The 20,242-nt window shown below is 36.1% G+C and overlaps 1 protein-coding gene across 23 annotated transcripts in view; it reads right to left on the reverse strand.

The window, feature by feature from the left end:
- Nucleotides 1-313: 313 nt before the first annotated feature.
- LOC132161155 (dedicator of cytokinesis protein 7-like) overlaps nt 314-20,242 on the reverse strand; it is a 58,500-nt gene continuing 38,571 nt past the window's right edge. For 15 of the 23 annotated variants that reach the window (XM_059570995.1, XM_059570991.1, XM_059570979.1 and 12 more), the window contains 16 exons: nt 19,433-19,529; nt 19,207-19,341; nt 18,890-19,042; nt 16,501-16,659; nt 16,324-16,424; nt 14,219-14,411; nt 13,997-14,140; nt 12,808-12,939; nt 11,032-11,046; nt 5,271-5,396; nt 5,062-5,151; nt 4,724-4,960; nt 2,320-2,463; nt 1,933-2,039; nt 1,087-1,254; nt 314-463 (listed from right to left, as the gene is read on the reverse strand). In XM_059570995.1, coding sequence (XP_059426978.1) covers nt 421-463; nt 1,087-1,254; nt 1,933-2,039; nt 2,320-2,463; nt 4,724-4,960; nt 5,062-5,151; nt 5,271-5,396; nt 11,032-11,046; nt 12,808-12,939; nt 13,997-14,140; nt 14,219-14,411; nt 16,324-16,424; nt 16,501-16,659; nt 18,890-19,042; nt 19,207-19,341; nt 19,433-19,529 — 2,044 coding nt within the window. In that variant the 3' untranslated portion in view covers nt 314-420. Of the gene's footprint in view, nt 464-581; nt 602-1,086; nt 1,255-1,932; nt 2,040-2,319; nt 2,464-4,723; nt 4,961-5,061; nt 5,152-5,270; nt 5,406-11,031; nt 11,047-11,993; nt 12,554-12,696; nt 12,940-13,996; nt 14,141-14,218; nt 14,412-16,323; nt 16,425-16,500; nt 16,660-18,889; nt 19,043-19,206; nt 19,342-19,432; nt 19,530-20,242 lie in introns of those variants that run through there. The other 8 variants (XM_059571000.1, XM_059570997.1, XM_059570992.1 and 5 more) reach the window with 3 other exon arrangements.

Raw genomic sequence — 20,242 nt, forward strand, 5'->3', positions numbered from 1 at the left:
ACACTGGAATGGCCATTAGAGTATTTATTTAGTAAAATATTTAAAGTAAACAAAAGGCACATAAAACTTAATAATGCTGGGAAAAAAAAGATCATCACCTTTTTTGCATTTTCTGTAAGGATTAAATAAACTCTTAAGTTGTACCGTAACTATTAAAAATGCACTGGGATGAAGTAAAAAAAGAAAATAAAATAGATACAGTAATAGATACAGGTTTTGACACATTGTATGCTAAATTCATCATCAGTTCTTGTGATCATGTAACTGGCCATTTTGTAAACGAATACAAAATTGGAATGATGAACCAAACGTCTTAACACACATCTCTTTTTACTTTATGGCAGAAACACTGACATTGTGAGGAGGATTGATATATACAAATAAATAAAATTGCATTTGTTCTTTTTATTTCTTCAATCTTCACACGTCTAGCTTGCGAAGGCTCATTCTGCTAAAAGAGTCTCTGAAAGGAAAAGAAAAACATTAATGTTATAAAAGGAGTATAAAAATATTCTTGAGGAAACAAACCTTTAATCGTTAGCAAACTATTTTAAAAATATGCTCGCTAACAACTTGACTACCTTCTCAAGCTGTCCTTTTGCTGCTTGTTAAAATGAAAAAAAGTACATTTAAAACACCCACACCTTTTTGGACAATTATGTAACACATTATCCATATCTCATCTGTTATGAGTAACTAACTAATCATGCTTTGCAGTTGATGAACCACACTAAACAGTCCAGGCAATGAAGGCCCATTTCCTGACTGTAGTAGGTCTCCATTTGATAGAATTTCTATGCATTCTACAATATTTGTAGTACAATTTAAATCAAAATTTTGCTTTCATATGAAACAAACGGAGCAATTGTCACTGTACTTTACAGTGAACCATTTGACGATGTATTAATAAAATATTGATGGCCCTTTTATTAAAATATTAGGGTTTAAAAGGGAAACTCCCATCATTATTAATTCATTCAAACTTAGTTTGGGAAACTCAAGTTGCTGTGGTAAGCTGGTTTATTAAGCGCAATGTGACGTATAAAGGACATTCTTAACAGCTTTTGACAATTTTAATTGTCTGACCTGTGTGAGTTGACCTGTAATACAGGTTTGTAGAGTTGTGGGATCTTCCTGTTAATGAGAGGCTGCAGAGCTTCTTTCAGTCTGTGGTAGTTCCTCTCCAGCTCTCTCTGATACTCTTTCTGGTCTGGACCAATCAGACTCTTATTTTTGCGAAGGGCATCTTCACATCTAGGGGAGTTATTAAAGGTTGCAGGGTTAAATTAAAGTCTTTTGAAGGGAAGTCAGTTCACACTCAGGCCATTTTGGTAACGAGGCATTTACCATGCAGGCATTTCAAAGTTCTAAGTGTATTACTGACCACTATATTTTCTGACAAATTTTCTGAAACGCACATCATTTTACAGATCAATGTCTATTTGGAATCGACTTTGTCTCATCATGCAGAGTTCAGAACAAATATTAATTTAAGAGGACAGTAACCCAGGAACTGCTGCAAATGGCCTTGTGAAAGCTGGAAATTGTCATGTTCTTTCACTTGGTAATATTTTGAATGTAACTGTAATGTTTGAATTTTCTTGATTGTAATTTGTGTTTGTTTTGTGTAATTTTATGTTGTGAAGATTTTTAAAGAGGACCCCAGGAAGACTAGCTGCCATTAAATGGGCCGCTAATGGGGATCCTAATAAAACAATATTATTACCATTTAACTGTTAAAATAATGTGCCATGCAACCATACAAAAGTAGCAACATTTACATGGACTGCAATAGTTCAATTCTTTTTGGGATAATCGTTCCTATAATCATATAGTAATACTACATTAATGTGATGTAAGAAGTTATGGTTAGTAGTTGGACTACTGGAGTTCATGTTAATTAATGTAGTTTGAGAGCATCTGAAATCAAACCTCTTGGTGAAGTCTTTAAAGCACAGTCGCAGTTTATTATGGTGCCTGTAGAGTTTAGGATCACTTGGGATCTCAGACAGAAACACCTGGGCCACCTCAAGAGGGCCCTGTAGAGAAATACAATACAATGCATATATAGTTTAGAATCATTCAAATGATTTACTCATGTCACCAATGACACAAAAATGTTTGTATATATATTTATATACAAAGATTTATGTATGTGTGTCTGTATTAGGGTGTGCGATATATATCCTCTGCGATATCGCAATTGTTGTTTTAGCGAGATTATATTTATTCATCCGTTAAAATAAACCTACCATAAAAATTACAGACTTCAGCAGGGGACCCCACTGTATTATTAAGTGAATAGGCTCAACTAGTCACCTGGTTAACAGTGGTGCCAACAGACCCCTGAAGAACCATCTGTAACATTTTGGCATCAGATGGGTCTTGATGAGTGGCAAAAGCCAGCTCCTGTGTCTTCTTCTGCATGTCCTCAATGGCTACTTCAATAGGCATGGAAATTATCTGAAAGGCAAATAGTAATATATTCATATGATTCCTTAACCTTAAGAAAACACCGTGGCATGTGTATTTGTGTTATCAGTGTTATTGTTAAATAAAACCAAAACTATTAATACATATTTTTGTTAACCGGAAATTGAAGTCAAATCATATATATATATATATATATTGTAATATACAAGTATTGATATATTATAGATTTATATGAGCTAAATGACTAATTACTAAAATTGAAATAAAAAATAAAGCTAAATAGAAATATAAAATCTAAATAAAATAAAAACGACAAAAGCACACAAAATTACTACAAACAGAAAACTTTTATCAATAATTTTATAATATTTTGTTATTCATAATCGGAGTCTGATAGTCCCTCGCCCTTCATTACAGAATTAAAAGTTCATGAAGTGTCCAACATTCCACACTTCGTTTTTTTTAAGTGCATCATCCAAATGTTTAAAGTGCACTTTTTCTTTTTTGGAATTTTCAGTGTGAACCAGGGCCGGCCCGTGGCATAGGCAGTATAGGCAAATGCTAAGGGCGCCACTCATCCATAGGGGCGCCAGAATGAGTGAACAAGTGAATTTTTTTTTACATATTTAAAAACCATTGATTCGAAATACTACCAAACAAAGTAAAAAAAAAAAAGTCCGGCTCTTCAATCTTCCCCCGCCCATCGAGTGCTTGAAGTGCGTCAGAAACAGAGCGCGCACGATCAGTTGTTGGTAATTTGTTGTGTAGCGTGCCCAGACGCCGCATCCAATGTAGACAGCACTGCTTTTGTTAACACACAGCTCGTAGAAACGGGCCTGGCAGCTCGCGCCAGTTCTAGACACGGTGAAAGTTTCCTGATTGTGACGGAAGGCCAAATTTACATGACACATTATAAATGAGCATAGTCTGCGATAGATACAGTGCCAAAAAGAAGAGAAGAGGATAAAGACAGAGGTAAAGAGATGTAGTGAATGAACAATTTATTGCATAGGAGTAAGATACTATAATTTCATGGCAGTTATTTTTACCTTAAACTTAGGCCTAGTCCACACGGACATGGGTATTTTTATAACCGGAGTTTTTCCTCCTGCGTTTAAAAAAAAAAATCCCGTCCACATGAAAACGCAAAAATGTGCTATCAAGCGCTGTCAAGAGCATGCCACAACAGCAGGCGGCGATATAACCCGAATTGTAAAGTCACCTTGGCCAATCAGAAGCAGTAAGCAGCGCACAATCTGACGTCAAACACAGCGGATAACGGCGCACACTCTGACGTCGCAAGGCAAAAACCCCGGTTTTACTGTCCACACGACAACACTGCTACCAGCGTTTCTGAAAATGCTCACCCTGGCCGTAGTTTTCAAAAATGTTCGGTTTCGGTGCCCTGAAACTGCGTTTTCGTGTGGACGAAAGGCCGAACCGCCTAAAAAAAGTCACTGTTATAAAAATACCCGTGTCCTTGTGGACAGGGCCTTAATGTTAGCAGTTGTTCTGAGTTCTGAGTCCCCAGACTGTGATTTTGTACAATCATGTCAGTTTTAAGACGCATTTTTTATTATCACTTTTTTATAAATGTTTTACTCTACAGTTGTGCAGTTTTGGGGGGATACAGTACAGGCCAAAAGTTTGGAAACATTACTATTTTTAATGTTTTTGAAAGAAGTATCTTCTGCTCATCAAGCCTGCATTTATTTGATCAAAAATAGAGAAATTTTTTTATATTGTGATATATTATTACAATTTAAAATAATTTGTTTTCAATTTATTATACTTTAAATTATCATTTATTTCTGTGATTCAAAGCTGAATTTTCAGCATCATTACTCCATTCTTCAGTGTCACATGTGACATCCGGTCTATCACATGATCCTTTAGAAATCATTCTAATATGATGATTTATGAGTGTTGGAAACAGTTCTGCTGTAATGTGTGTGTGTGTGTGTATATATATATATATATATATATATGCTAAATCATGAACACAATGACAGGGTGAAATGGGCTGTGATGCATGGGGCGCCAGGTAAAATCTTGCCTAGGGCAGCAAATTGGTCAGGGCCGGCCCTGGTGTGAACACACTATTGGCACTATTTATACTACAAAACATCATAGTATAGTGCGTAAGTACGCAATTTGCAACACACCTTCATATTCCATTAGCTATTTAAATGATCTTGATACATTTCATGTTATTTTCATCTAGCATGGAAAAACTATATAAGATATATATATATATAAGAATATATATAAAAGCATGTATGTGAGTTACCTCCTCTTTATGGATGATGTTGATGCGGGTCTTGATGTAGGGGAAAGCGTGGGAGGTAGTAAGAATGGTCTTCCGTTTAAACTGTTCGTGCAGGTCACCGTGAGCTCTTCCATCGAGTGTAAATGGCGTGCAGTAGACGAAGCGGCGCAGGTTGTAGTTCTTATCGAAGTACGTGATGCGGTCCTTCATTTCATAAGTGTCAAAATATGGTTCAACGTATGTGATCTGAATGAAGGCCTGTATTGGAAAGTGATTTTATTCTCAATGCAAAGTATGGTCGTTTATTGTTTTTAAAATGGAGCACAAGTATAACACCATAATCTGGTATTTCAACACACCTTGTTTGGGTCCAATTTACATTTGTCAACTGGGTTGGAATCTTTAATAACTTCCACTTGTTCCTCGCCAAACCTTTCACCATAGAAACTCTGGAATTAAGACAAAATTAACAAATTAAGAGAGGTTAAGTATGTGTACTACAAAAAAAAAAAAATTCTAAATTGCTTATCTAAAAAACGTGAAACAGAAAATGCTAATTGTTTTGTACCTCAAGCCTATGTGAGATTTCTGCCAGCTTGGTGATGGCTGGCTCTTTGTAGACAAACTCCTGCTCATCCAGGTCACCAAATTTAGAACCATAAAATCCAACTCTGAAATAGGTGCCAAACATTCGCTTTCCATTCTGAAACAAACAAATGTGTTAATTACTAATGTGCTGTTAATTAAAGCTGCCATTTAAAAACACCAGATAACATGGTAACATAAATCCTGTTGGTATTCATTTGACATATGTCATGGGTTACTCATAAAGAAAGGTAAAGTGCAATGAGGCAAACACAATATTTTCTAATGGCAGCAAGTTGATGTAAACATTGTCTGGTACATGTTTACATAACCTGCATTCAATGCTGGCAATAGTGATGCAATTATAGTACTTACATCTACCATTTGAGGATATTTGACACAACCTCTAAAAAGAAGGACCAAAAACATTGATTTCTTTGATTATCACATATTATTATTCCAAATTTCTATATAGTTTCTTGATGTTACACTACCATTCAAAAGTCTGGGATCAGCAAGTTTTTCTTTAAAATAAATACTTAAGAAATTAATAACAAATGTTGTCCTTGTAAAAAAAAATTCCACAAACATTAAGCATCTTAACTGTTTTCAACATTGATTTGATACTGATAAGAAATGTTTCTTGAGCAGCAAATCAGCATATTAAAATTATTTTTGAAAGACCATGTGACACTGAAGACTGGGCTGATGGCTGTTGAAAGTAAAGTACTGTATTTTCCGGACTATAAGTCGCACTTTTTTTCATAGTTTGGCTGGTCCTGCGACTTATAGTCAGGTGCGACTTATTTATCAAAATGAATTTGACATGAACCAAGAGAAATGAACCAATAGAAAATGCGTCTCCAGCCGCGAGAGGGCGCTCTATGCTGCTCAGTGCTCCTGTAGTCTACACTGAAGACATAGAGCGCCCTCTCGTGGCTAGAGACGGTAATGTTTTCTCTTGGTTCTTGGTTCTAAATAAATGCGACTATAAGGTGCAACTTATAGTCCGAAAAATATGGTATATTTTAAAATATTTTAAAGGGGTCATGACATGAGAAATCAAATTTGTCTTGATCTTTGGCATATAAGAGGTTTGGCATAAACATCCTGCAATTTTCATAGCTTAAAACATCCTTCTTATTATAAACAAAGAAGTGTATTATAAACATTTATTTAATCAACCTCGAAAAAATGGCTTGTCACCCGACACAAACATTTGCAACACTGCCTCCAGAGCGAGGCGTTGATGAATAGTCATCTTCTCTTCATATGCCCTGACTACTGGCGTTCGGTCGCTTAATGGCTTGACTCTTGATCACGCTGAATGTGAGGGTCACGTTGCGTCAAAAGCAAATAAAAAATTACAATCACTGCCGAAATCGTCTACACTGGATATACATGGATATACACAGTATACATCTGCGCTTTTTGCTTTCTGACATGTTCCATGTGTTTAAGTCTGTCATCAGTAGGACAAATGGAGTGAATGTTAGTTTTAACGCATTTGGTTTAAACTTGGTTTTATTTGCATCTTTGTACGGATATCACAAGGATCATAGCGTAGAAACAATTGTATAGTTTATTTTTAATGGCATCCCGGGGTCTTGTCTGATGATTTTATTTTGTAAATGAGGCACAGTGTGATGGAGAGTTCACAAATAAACATTTGTTGAATGTGACGTAACATACAGCCAAGTATGGTGACCCATACTCAGAATTCATGCTCTGCATTTAACCCATCCAAAGTGCACACACACAGCAGTGAACATACACACACAGCAGTGAACACGCACCCGGAGCAGTGGGCAGCCATTTATGCTGTGGCGCCCGGGGAGAAGTTGGGGGTTCAGTGCCTTGCTCAAGGGCACCTAAGTCGTGGTATTGCCGGGCCGAGACTCAAACCTACAACCCTAGGGTTAGGAGTCATACTCTCTAACCACTAGGCCACAACTTGCCAAAAATTGAAAGATGAAGCGGAACTAGATCAGACTGCAACTCAAACCATAAGTAAATTATTTCATTATGCTTTGTCTTGAAATCTGGAAGTCGACTTTTTTATTTTTATTTTTTTTTTACATGCAATAGCGAGGGGGTGTTGATACCATTTCTTATGCAATGACTTTAGCCAATCATAACAGTGCCTGACTCCAGACCAGCCTTAAAGGACCCACTTCTAAAAACAGGTCATTTTAGAGAGAGGGTCAGAATGAGGGTTTAAAATAATAATTTTCCCACATATTTATTTATTAACTATTATTTATGAACACTTTTTTTATTAACATTATAAGTAAACCTTTAGGGACATTAAAATAAAAAAAATAAAAAAAAAATCCATGTAATGACCCCATTAAAATAGAAAATGGTCATCTTAAAATGTAATATCAAAATATATATATATATATATTTTTTTTTTTTACTGTATTTTTGATGGATTAAATACAGGCTTGCTGAGCTGATTTCAAAACCATAACTTTTTTATAATGGTATATTAGAATTGTTATTAGCCATTAAAAATAAAAAAAGAAGAAAAAGAAATTGAGCATCTCCACATAAGACACAATAACTGAATATAGTTTGAGTTTGAGCCAAGCTTGTGGACAGTGGTGCAAGAAGCGGTTCTGAGAAAAGTGGGAACTTTCTCTGTAAACCATATTAGCACAGGAGGACATAACAGGAAGAAGACAAGATAACCTGATGTCCTTAAAGAGTAAGTCAACAACTGTACTCCAAATAAGAGACAAAGAACTGAACATAAGTAGCAAGCTCCTCATGAGAAAGTAAACGTGCTGCTGAAGCCTAATACAGAATGGTAAACTGAAACACTTATGTCAATAGAAATAGAATGTCAGATAGAATTAGTATGCGCTGGAGTAACAGGGTAGGCCATAGAAGCACAGTAAGGAAAATGAGTGGTGGGTATATATGTGCAGAACCGGGAACATGTCTGAGTGCACAGGAAGTGAAGTATTAATCAGATGCAGATAAAGGCTGAACCAAAGCAGACCAACCATACAGCCCAAATGTAAATTTTAATAATCCGAACAATGTCTAACAAGAGATTAAATATTTTCCATATATCACCTCTATCATAAGTGAAGTAACACATTAAGTATATATGTGTGTGTGTGTGTGTATATGTGTGTGTGTGTGTGTGTATATAATATATATAATGTATATGTGTATAATATATATATATATATATGTGTGTATAATATATATATGTGTATAATATAAATATATATATGTGTGTATAATATATATATATATATATATATATATATATATATGTGTGTGTGTATAATATATATATATATATATATATATATATAGATATATAGCTGTTCAAAATGGGTGTAAACAAATTATCAATGAGCCTAAATGAAAAACTAGTTAACCACTTGAGCTGTTATTTTGATTTTTTGAGAATTAGGCATATGCAATATTGGACCCACCGGTGGGTCCCCAGAGATGATGTGGTTAAATAGAGCATTAGAGTTGTATAAAACATTGTATAAATAAATAGTAAGGAATAAAAGATGCATAAAACTGTGTGAATGATGGACATTCCAGTCCTGTGGAAATGTGTCGAGTTTTCTGCCGAGTTCAGATTGTGTGGGCCTGGATACCAGGTGTCTGAGATGGTTCAGCCCCTCTCCGTTTCATTACGAACATTTTTTTATTTTGTTTTGTTTTTTTTCCTGTCATAAATGTTATGGAAATAAACCCTCGGACTATGAACTTACCACAAGACACAATAATTAAAGTGGGAAGAGGAGGGGTCAGCAACCAGGGAAATAAAAAAGGAGAGAACAGAACATTTTAATCAGGAAACCAAGAAACTATTTGAAAGACTAACAAAACACGTACAAAGAAAACAAACAAACAGCAATACTACCATGAATCAATACTTAAAAAAAACACAAAAAGACAAAAAATAAAACAAATGCATGCAATGAAGAAGAAGCAGGCACAGAAAAGTGCATTAAGGGTTTTTATTAAACAGACAGTTGAGAGAGGTGTAATGCTGAAATAAGTGTCAAATATGAAGGTTTTGTTGAGTCATTGCCATGCAATAAATCAAAGTGAGATTAAAACTAGTGTACAAACAAATTGGTGTATATGAGAACTCAGGGGTCGATTTAGTTTTCAATGAAATAAAACTCATATAAAGACAAGGTCAGTTGGACATCAATTTGAATGTAAATGTTTTGAAACGATGCTCACCAGGATATCCCTTTAGAGGAGAAAAAAAAGAGAGCATAATTTACCAAATAAATAAATAAATCTTCATAGTCTCCAAAAAACATCTAGCCCTTATTCAATCATCAGCTGATTTTTTAAATAAATACCATAATTAATAATTCTGTCAATGGTAACTCACACTCATGTTATTCCAAACCTGTACGATGTTCTTTCTTCAATGGAACACCAAAAATTATATTTGAAGACTATCCTAGTTTTTGTTTTGTTTTTTAAGATAAAGCCCAATAGTACTTTACTTTTTCAGCAACGTTGGTTCCGGAAGTATTTTCACATTTTTTTCCCCATAGTGATTTAATAGTGATTACCAGCTGCTAGGTGAAAATTTCACATTTTAATTTGAAGTAAAAATTAAAATTTGGACAAACCGACAAAAATACAAGTTAACTATAATCCCAAGAAGGACTGCAAATGACAACCAAATGAAAAATGGAGAAATATAAATTCATTCATTTAAAGTTGTTAATTATAGATAAAATTTATTGGAAAATATGCACATATATACACAGTATATGTAATTATTTCAAGAGCATAGGGAGGGCTGACTCTTTTGTCATTCGCACTGCTTTGTGTTTTTTATTTTTTTATAAATAGTGTGAACTAATGACTTTAACAGGCATATGCCATCCATTAGCAACCTATGAACTCACAGTAAGTTATCATTAAAAATCAATTATCCTATGGAGAAAATCACTGGGACTGTACTTCCAGAACCCAAAAGACTGTTGCACTCTATAATGAAAATAAATGAGGACTGTTGCTGTCAAAAAACAAAACAAAACAAAATTAAATACAAGTGTTAAGTGTCAAACTGTTATTTTGAGGCTGATCTTTGCAATGATTTGATCTAGTTCACAATATGTCCATGACTTGTTTACGAATCTGACTCATTCATTTTTCAAGCTAAACGGACTCCGTGATCCAGTCATACATATTTAAAGTATTTTCTTATATGTTCCATAGAACAAAGATAAAAGTCTCAACACATTTGGAACGACATGAGGGTGAGTAAAATATGTTTAGACTTTCATTTTTGGGCAAACCAGTCCTTCAAGGTTATTGACATGTCTCACATAAATCGAACCCTGTGCTTTTGAGACATGATAAGAAGACAAAGATGGCAGTACTGATGAGACAGAGTGAGAGATACAGATGAGGGAGTGAAATGACGCATTCATGAATAAATCTGTCATTAGTGTCACAGTGGCTCCCATGCATGGCCTGTCAAAAATGACAATGTTAACATTGTTTTTCCTCAAGAAAGAGAAGGGAGAGAGAGGAAGATGAGAAGAAGAAGAGGGACGCTGCTGCCCACACACCACTGACAGCAGTCCCACGGAAAGAGAGATGGAGGGATGGACGAAAAAACAAAAACGTCCATAAAAAGGTTAATGGGTCAAATTCACAGCAAAGAGAGTCATGATAAATGCCCACATCTTGCACGTATGGGCCAAGCATTAACCAGGAAGTTTAGCACCTACCTCCCAGCCTGTGCTCTGTATAACAGAGAGAATACAGCACAAATCAACATACACAGGTCACAATCACCCCTTTACTGACTGCAAAGCACTATGGGAAACACTTGTTTCTGAAAACCCATAAACTACTTTTCAAAAGTTTGGGGGCAGTAAGATTTTTTTTTAATTAAATTGATGAATTTTTTATTTATATTTTTTCTGTTAGATTTCTGGAAAATAAATAAATACTATATATATATATATATGTGTGTGTGTGTGTGTGTGTGTTAGTATATATATATATAGTGCTGTCAAACGATTAAATTGCATCCAAAATAAAAAAAATTGTTTAAATAATATATGTATGTGTTCTGTATATATTTATCATGTGTGTGTGTGTGTGTGTATATATATATATATATATATATATATATATATAAATACACACACACACACATGCATGCATATTTCAGAAAAATATGTTGTTTATATATTAAATATTTTTAATATAAATGATACAAATATAGACATGTAAATATTTCCACAATACATACTGTATGTGTGTGTATTTATATTATTACATAATATAAATATATAATATATACATAAATATACACAGAACACACATATATTATGCAAATAAAAACTTTTATTTTGTATGCAGTTAATCGTGATTAAATGTTTGACAGCACTAACATATATATGAACATTAGAGACTTCAAAAAATAAATAAAATAAAAATAAATAAATCTTCCCGACTCCAAACTTTTGAACTCTAGTGTATCTGTTAGACTGTACTCTCCATGCAAGACTCCTCATCCCTATATAATCTCCATGCAATAATATAAAATAGCTATATATTACAATTTGGAAAGAAAACACATGACATGTGTTTGCTTGTTGTATGATGCTACGGTGATCTGGGTTGTTGCCAAGAAGTTTGTATACAGATGCTAAGGTGTTTGTTGCATTGTGGTTACTTTCTAGCCCAGGTTAAAAGGGTCACCCTATCCTGCTCACCTCTTTCAACGTATGTAAATATCAACTCTGGCTGCTTCTCCTCAACCGGTCACTCAATTTCAGGACTCAATAATATCAATAACATTAATGCTGCAAATCTAGTTGCTCTTATGCTACGCATGAGCAAGATATAAGGCTATAAGTACACCAAAGACTATAAGTATAAAGTTTTAATAATCATTCTAATCCAAATAGAATACTGGAGTCTACACCACAACTAAAATAATAACGTGACAGAGGATCAATATTGTTGGAATCACTTTCATAACAATTTTTGGCTTGTTTTCCAGCTGATGAATGATAAAATGTTAATTAAATGATACTTGCATTTCTATAGTAAAATGCAATCAGAATGCATCAGACTGTAAAGAACTTGAGCATTTAAGCACACAATTATTATAAACAGACTGTGTGTCGGTGTAGACTCTAATATAGCTATCGTTACAGTTATAATTCTCAGTATGAATAATACTTTTCAGAACACCAAGGAAATCTCCCTAATAAAGCTCACATCCACAGCACCTCACTCTGATGGAAGAGAGATAAACATAGTCATGCAGTCTTGATGATGCAAAGACTCTTTTCTGTGTCACATGAATCACGTCAGTGTGTATACACAAGCAAAATGTTGCCAAGTTAGACTTCTGGCAGCTAGTTGCTTTGTCCTACTAGGGCAGTAATACTAAGTCCTGCTGTGTTATGCAGCATGAAGAGGCTAAACAGAGCATTTATTTTAGGATACAAAATATAAATAACTAGACCTTTAAAATAAGCATTTACCTGGTGTACAATTTTGCCAAAGGCTTCCTGAAGTTTACCATGAATAGTGGCTAATTTCTTGGCATCCCTGTTGGCCTCGTGAATAGGGATGAGTACCTTGTAGACTTCGTTCACTGCTTCGTACATACCAGCCTGGAGACAAATAACGAGAAGAATGGTTCATGACCGGTATAAAACAATTTGATGTAATACAGCTTAACAAGCTGTTATAACAAGCTAAATATTATTATACATAGCAATCAAATAAATTGAATGAATAGTTCACCCATTCAGTGCTTAAAAGTTACTCCCCCTCCAAGATGTAGAGGAGTTTGTTTCTTAATTGGAGCAAATTTGGAGAAATTTAGAATCATTTGCTCACCAATGGATCCTCAGATTTTCACTTCACAAGATTAATTGACGATCATGTCGATAACTCATGGATTATTTTGACATTTTTTTATCAGCTGTTTGAACTCTCATTCTGACGGCACCTATTCTCTGCAGAGGATCTATTGGTGAGCAAGTGATGCTAAATTTCTTCAAATCTGTTGCGACGAAGAAACAAACTCATCCACATCTTGGACAGCCTGAAGTTGGCCAAACTATTCCTTTAAGACGAACAGAATGCAGCCATGTCATAAGCCCCTTTCACACTGCACGTCGGACCCGGCAAATTGCCGGAACATTGCCGGGTCGCCTTCTGTGTGAAGGGGATCTAGTAACATTGCCGGGTTCAGTCCCGGGGCGAGCGCTGTGTGAACAAAAGCCAGATCTAATTTCGTGTCATAGTGATGACGCACGTTATCGCGCGACTCTTTTACCGGCTGTTTTGAAGGAAGATCAACATTCGCAACGAAAAAATATGTGCAAACTGTAATGAAGCAGAGATCAGTTAGTTACTCACTTTCCGCGCTGACGCCGAGATCGTTCGCTTGCTTCAGTGAAAGTATAACGTGCCTAACGTTTTCGACTCGTACATTACACGTCACGCCCTGATGTCACATGTCATTACGGGACCTTTACGGGTTGTGTGTGAACGCATGCACATATTCCGGGTAATCACTGACAGTGTGAAAGTGCAATAATCTAGCGACCCGGGAACAATTGCTGGAACACTTTACCCGTGTATTTGCCAGAATCGCAGTGTGAAAGGGGCTACAATAGTAATAAAGTAGAGGTCTTTTAAACCACATAGTAAATAACGCACCACAGAAAAGGAGGCTGCAGCCTGTTCCAGCAACCCAACTAAGCCTGTCTCAGTGAAGTACTTCCCAGAGCAGATGCCCTCCTCGTCTGGTGACACCACGTCATCTGACACAGCAGATTCTTCCAGCACATTAGAGGAAATGTTCTGTAGTGAGAAAGATATCATGAATATATTATAATTAAAACATAAACAACCGACAAGTTATCTGTGTGCGGCAGGAACCTGAAAGGTGACACAGCCCACAGGCAGGTACTTGCGGTCCTCCAGCATGCTGAGGTACTCGGCCACCAGGGCGGCGCTGTGTACCAAGCATTGAGCTGCCTCTGCATGATTATTCCTCTCCGAGTGCTTCCCGGCCATATTTTGCAACCAGGTCAGTCGTAGATCTGGGGATGTCTGGTAGCCCTTAGCAATCCTACATAACAGAAATGACACATTTGTCGATCCAGTAAAATATCCAGTAAAAATAGCAATATTGTGGAATATTATTACTATTTTGAAATAACAGTTTTCTATTTAATATGTTCAAATAAAATGTGTTCACGTGAAGCTGAATTTTCTCCATTAATCCAGCTTTCACATGATCATTTTAATATGGTAATTAGGTGCACAAGAAACATGTCTATTCATTATTATCAATGTTGAAAACAAGTTGTGCTGCTTAATATTTTTGTGGAAAACACAATATATTTCCTTAATGAGATGTGATCCATTTTGCAATGTAAAAACTAGGGGTGTGCACGGATGGTCGAACATTCGAATATTCGTTCTGCTCTAATTATTCGATAAATAAAAATGATATTCGAATTTTGCAAAAAAAAAAACCAAAAGTTCACAATAAAACCTAATTTGGTCACTTTCTGTGATTCTCCACGGCATATTTGAAGATGTATGCAAGCAAAAAATAATTTATGAATGAATAAGGGGCCGTTCACATATTCTTCTCCAAAGCGCTTGGGCAGAAGCGCTCCTGAGGCGTCTGCCGTTGCTAAGCAACAGTGACGGGCTCTCTCCATGATGACGCGGAAATTTCAGCAAAGGATAAATGGATTTGCAGCACAAAAAAATCGCTTGCAGTAGCTCTGCTACTAAATTTATGATCAGCTGTTCTTTCATCTTGGCTGAGCTTTCAACGTTGTTACGGGAAAGAATGAAGCTGAATGTTTAGTTCTTGTCACATGACCTGCGGTGCACTTGCGGCATTCTGAAAAGTTGAGATGTTTTTAACTCAATGCTTTGCGGACACGCCTGGAAAAACGGGCGCGTCGCACCACGTGCGCATCGCAACCGCGTCGCTTCCATTATGAGCGCACATACCTCCCGCCTACATTGGAAATAACGAACTTGAGCGCACAAAAGACACGATATGTGAACGGCCCACAGAAAGTGACCGAATTCAAGAACGTTGTTGCGGCATCTCTCAAGCAATGAATAAACCGCTAACTTGGAGAATGCAGTGAAAACTCCTCTTCTCGCGTCTGCCCTAGACCCTCGGCACAAACATCTCAGGTTTTCTCGATGAAAACATGAGAGAAGTAAGAAAAAAAAACTTTTTTGAACATTATCAGATCATTTTCCTTAATGCGAGTGGTGCGGATGCAGCCGCCATCATCAACGATAAAGCGGATGCAATGCCCACTCGTCAGAGAAGGCTGAGCCAGTTCTTCATCGATGATTACAGAGTCCAGCCGAGACGAGTGGGAACAGTTCTTGCTGGAGCCATGTATTCCACCAGATGAGGATCCCATTCAGTGGTGAAACGAAAACACGAAGCGCTTCACAAAACTTATTCGCTTAGCACACCGTTATTTGTGTGTCCCGCCAACGTCTGTGCCGTCAGAGCGCGTTTTCTCCCCGGCCGGCCTTAATGTTAACAGACTAAGGAGCCGACTTTCCCCCGATCATGTTTACATGCCCGTATTTCTTAACAAGAACATGGAAAACAACAGAAAAAAAGCAAAAAAGATTTGCTGACAGTTTAAAAGTTTCAAAGTTAAGTGTAGGCTACGTTCTACAATAGCCTAATTGCTGCTTTACATTTTTTCTTTGTTCACTTTTTTTTTCACTTTTTATTTTGCTTTTAATCTGTACTTTTGTTTGTTTGCACGCATTGTTAAAGGTTTTCAGCTACAAAACACGATGTGTAGCCTAATGTTCAAGCTTATTGTGTGTAAGCTTGTTCAAAATGACGGAAACAATAAATGTTGCTGAAAAATAACGTCTGTCTCATTAAACTTAATTTAAATAAACGAATATTCGTTTTTTGTGAGCTCAAATATTCGAATGTGATATTTGCGGAAAACGCCCATCCCTAGTAAAAACAGTACCTGTACATCAGATCAATTAGCATCTCTGGATCTTCTTGATGTTCCTTCATTTTTACCGTGTCCGAAAGAATCATGTGCAGGTTAAACACCAGATCTTGAACCTGAAACCAAAGTCCAAATCAGTGTTTTGTGACAGGAATGAGCAAATAGAGGGTGGAAAAGGTTTATGTGCCTCACCTGGTCAGGAAAGGTGGTTTCTCTGAGCTCTAGGTCCTCCTCTGCATACGTGAGGATGGTCTTGAGTGAACGCCGCAGAAACTCCTCATTGAAGTTCTGGGACGTACCCACCAGAGACGAAAGAGACATGGTCACCTGCATTTTCACTCGTGCAAAGTTCTGCAGGAAAGAAAACAAACAAACATTTGATAAAGCTCTTCACATATAAACAGAGACTAAATAGTGTTTAAAAATGATTAATAAACATATGGTATAATTACAATGTAGTTTATACAACCCGAATTCCGGAAAAGTTGGGACGTTTTTTAAATTTTAATAACATGAAAACTAAAAGACTTTCAAATCACATGAGCCAATATTTTATTCACAATAGAACATAGATAACATAGCAAATGTTTAAACTGAGAAAGTTTACAATTTTATGCACAAAATGAGCTCATTTCAATTTTGATTTCTGCTACAGGTCTCAAAATAGTTGGGACGGGGCATGTTTACCATGGTGTAGCATCTCCTTTTCTTTTCAAAACAGTTTGAAGACGTCTGGGCATTGAGGCTATGAGTTGCTGGAGTTTTGCTGTTGGAATTTGGTCCCATTCTTGCCTTATATAGATTTCCAGCTGCTGAAGAGTTTGTGGTCGTCTTTGACGTATTTTTCGTTTAATGATGCGCCAAATGTTCTCTATAGGTGAAAGATCTGGACTGCAGGCAGGCCAGGTTAGCACCCGGACTCTTCTACGACGAAGGCATGCTGTTGTTATAGCTGCAGTATGTGGTTTTGCATTGTCCTGCTGAAATAAACAAGGCCTTCCCTGAAATAGACGTTGTTTGGAGGGAAGCATATGTTGCTCTAAAACCTTTATATACCTTTCAGCATTCACAGAGCCTTCCAAAACATGCAAGCTGCCCATACCGTATGCACTTATGCACCCCCATACCATCAGAGATGCTGGCTTTTGAACTGAACGCTGATAACATGCTGGAAGGTCTCCCTCCTCTTTAGCCCGGAGGACACGGCGTCCGTGATTTCCAACAAGAATGTCAAATTTGGACTCGTCTGACCATAAAACACTATTCCACTTTGAAATAGTCCATTTTAAATGAGCCTTGGCCCACAGGACACGACGGCGCTTCTGGACCATGTTCACATATGGCTTCCTTTTTGCATGATAGAGCTTTAGTTGGCATCTGCTGATGGCACGGCGGATTGTGTTTACCGACAGTGGTTTCTGAAAGTATTCCTGGGCCCATTTAGTAATGTCATTGACACAATCATGCCGATGAGTGATGCAGTGTCGTCTGAGAGCCCGAAGACCATGGGCATCCAATAAAGGTCTCCGGCCTTGTCCCTTACGCACAGAGATTTCTCCAGTTTCTCTGAATCTTTTGATGATGTTATGCACTGTAGATGATGAGATTTGCAAAGCCTTTGCAATTTGACGTTGAGGAACATTGTTTTTAAAGTTTTCCACAATTTTTTTACGCAGTCTTTCACAGATTGGAGAGCCTCTGCCCATCTTTACTTCTGAGAGACTCTGTTTCTCTAAGACAAAGCTTTTATAGCTAATCATGTTACAGACCTGATATCAATTAACTTAATTAATCACTAGATGTTCTCCCAGCTGAATCTTTTCAAAACTGCTTGCTTTTTTAGCCATTTGTTGCCCCCGTGCCAACTTTTTTGAGACCTGTAGCAGGCATTACATTTTAAATGAGCTAATTAAGTGGATAAAAGTGTAAAATTTCTCAGTTTAAACATTTGCTACGTTATCTATGTTCTATTGTGAATAAAATATTGGCTCATGTGATTTGAAATTCCTTTAGTTTTCATTTTATTAAAATTTAAAAAACGTCCCAACTTTTCCGGAATTCGGGTTGTACATATCTAATAATTAATTTAATATACATAGCTACATGTAAACTATTTATAAATAATAAATATATATGTACTCATACATCATATTTTATAAATTACACCACTGTTCAAAAATGTGGGTTCATACGTTTAGAAGGGAGTTTTTTTTTCCCAGCAGTGATGACAGTACAACCATTTAGAATACTACAAAAGATTAATATTTCAAGTAAATGCTGCTCTTTTGAACTTTTATTTATTATAATCATTAAAGAATCTTGCATAAACGGTTTTCAAAAAATATCAAGCAACACACTTATATTATAATGCATTTTATTATAATGCATATTTTATAATGCATTATAATATAAATCAGTGTACACCGTTGAATGGTGCTGTATTAAATAATATACAGTAATAGAAGATGAAATGAAAAATGGCATATTTGCTTATCTGTACATGTGGTACAGAATTGAGGGGCACAGACAATCTACTATTAATTATGCTGATTATGACAGAGTGTGTTTAAATCTTTCTCACATTCCCAATCTCAAAGTTCTGTCTCATGAGGAGGTAGAGGGAGGCGCTGGCGTGGGCTCTGATGGTGCTGATGCTACTGCTACAGTTCCTCAGGAGCCGCAGACACAGGTCAGCACACTGCTCGGTCTCCTCCTCAAAAAGCAGCTCTGGAAACTAAATGCACATTATGACTTAGACACGGTCACAAGAGATCATACACTATTCCATGTAAAGAGAGCAATCACCAAGCAAAATCTCATAGATCTGCTGGAGCTAAATTAGTTTGATACGAACTCGACAGAAAATTCTGCTCTTTGACCTGATCAGTGTTCACTCACCTTTGACACGAGTGCTCTCTGTGTAGCGAAGCAGTGTTGCAAATATAGGGCACTTTGATTACATGCCATGCTGTGTAGCAGGACTTTCAGAACCCCTCCCAGAATGCTTTCTTTGGACTCCGTCACTGACACGGTCTGCATGGCACATAGAGGAACCATCACAGTTATAATAAATGTCTTCTGTGTTAAAATATTGAGATTTATTGATAGTAGTTGAGATCATTACCTGAACTATTATTTCTAGTGTATCCAATATGATAAGATTAGCTTCAGTTGCCAAGTTGCCATCAATAATTGCTTCATGCTCCAGCTCAGCCCTGGTCCTGACAAACAATGAGGTAATGAATGTTTAGAGTGGTGCAATATGGCAGGTACAACATCAAGCGGATCCTTGAATGCCACAGCAATCTCCACACAAGCATTCAAAGTGAGTGTATACAGAAGAAGGGTGTCCTCTGCATACAGAGCAAATATTCTAATGCATACTTTAGTAAGCTTTTGTCCTAGCCTTAAAAAAAAAAAAAAAAACCTCTAATCTATATTATTACAGACTTTAATTTTACTTATATGGACTTAATGTTAACACTGTTATTATTGTTATTAATAATAATAAATGCACTAAACATTTAAAAATAAATATAAGTACTAATCTGTAAAGTACAGACCAGGTTTTTTTTTGTAATAATAATAATAATAATACATATTTAAATATTAAAACCAAATATTTAATTAAAAATCTATAAATAAATATTATAAAAACATGTTTAAAAATCTATACATATATTTTAGTTTTAATCTTTAAGATAAATACTTGAACTCTCACTTACACAGACTTAATCTTTAAAAACATGAAATAAAATAATAATTAAATATTCAATGCACTGAATATTTAAATATTGAAAAAAATCTAAATATTAAAAAATTAAGTTCTATAACCTGATCTTGATAGGTTTGAGTTAGGCTTAATCATTTCAAAGAGGTTTAACGATACACATGAACTTTAGATGTGCAAGCATATTCTAGTGAGCTTACAAAC

The sequence above is a fragment of the Carassius carassius genome, chromosome 17 (assembly GCF_963082965.1).
Source record: "Carassius carassius chromosome 17, fCarCar2.1, whole genome shotgun sequence".
In the NCBI taxonomy this organism is placed as follows: Eukaryota; Metazoa; Chordata; class Actinopteri; order Cypriniformes; family Cyprinidae; genus Carassius; species Carassius carassius.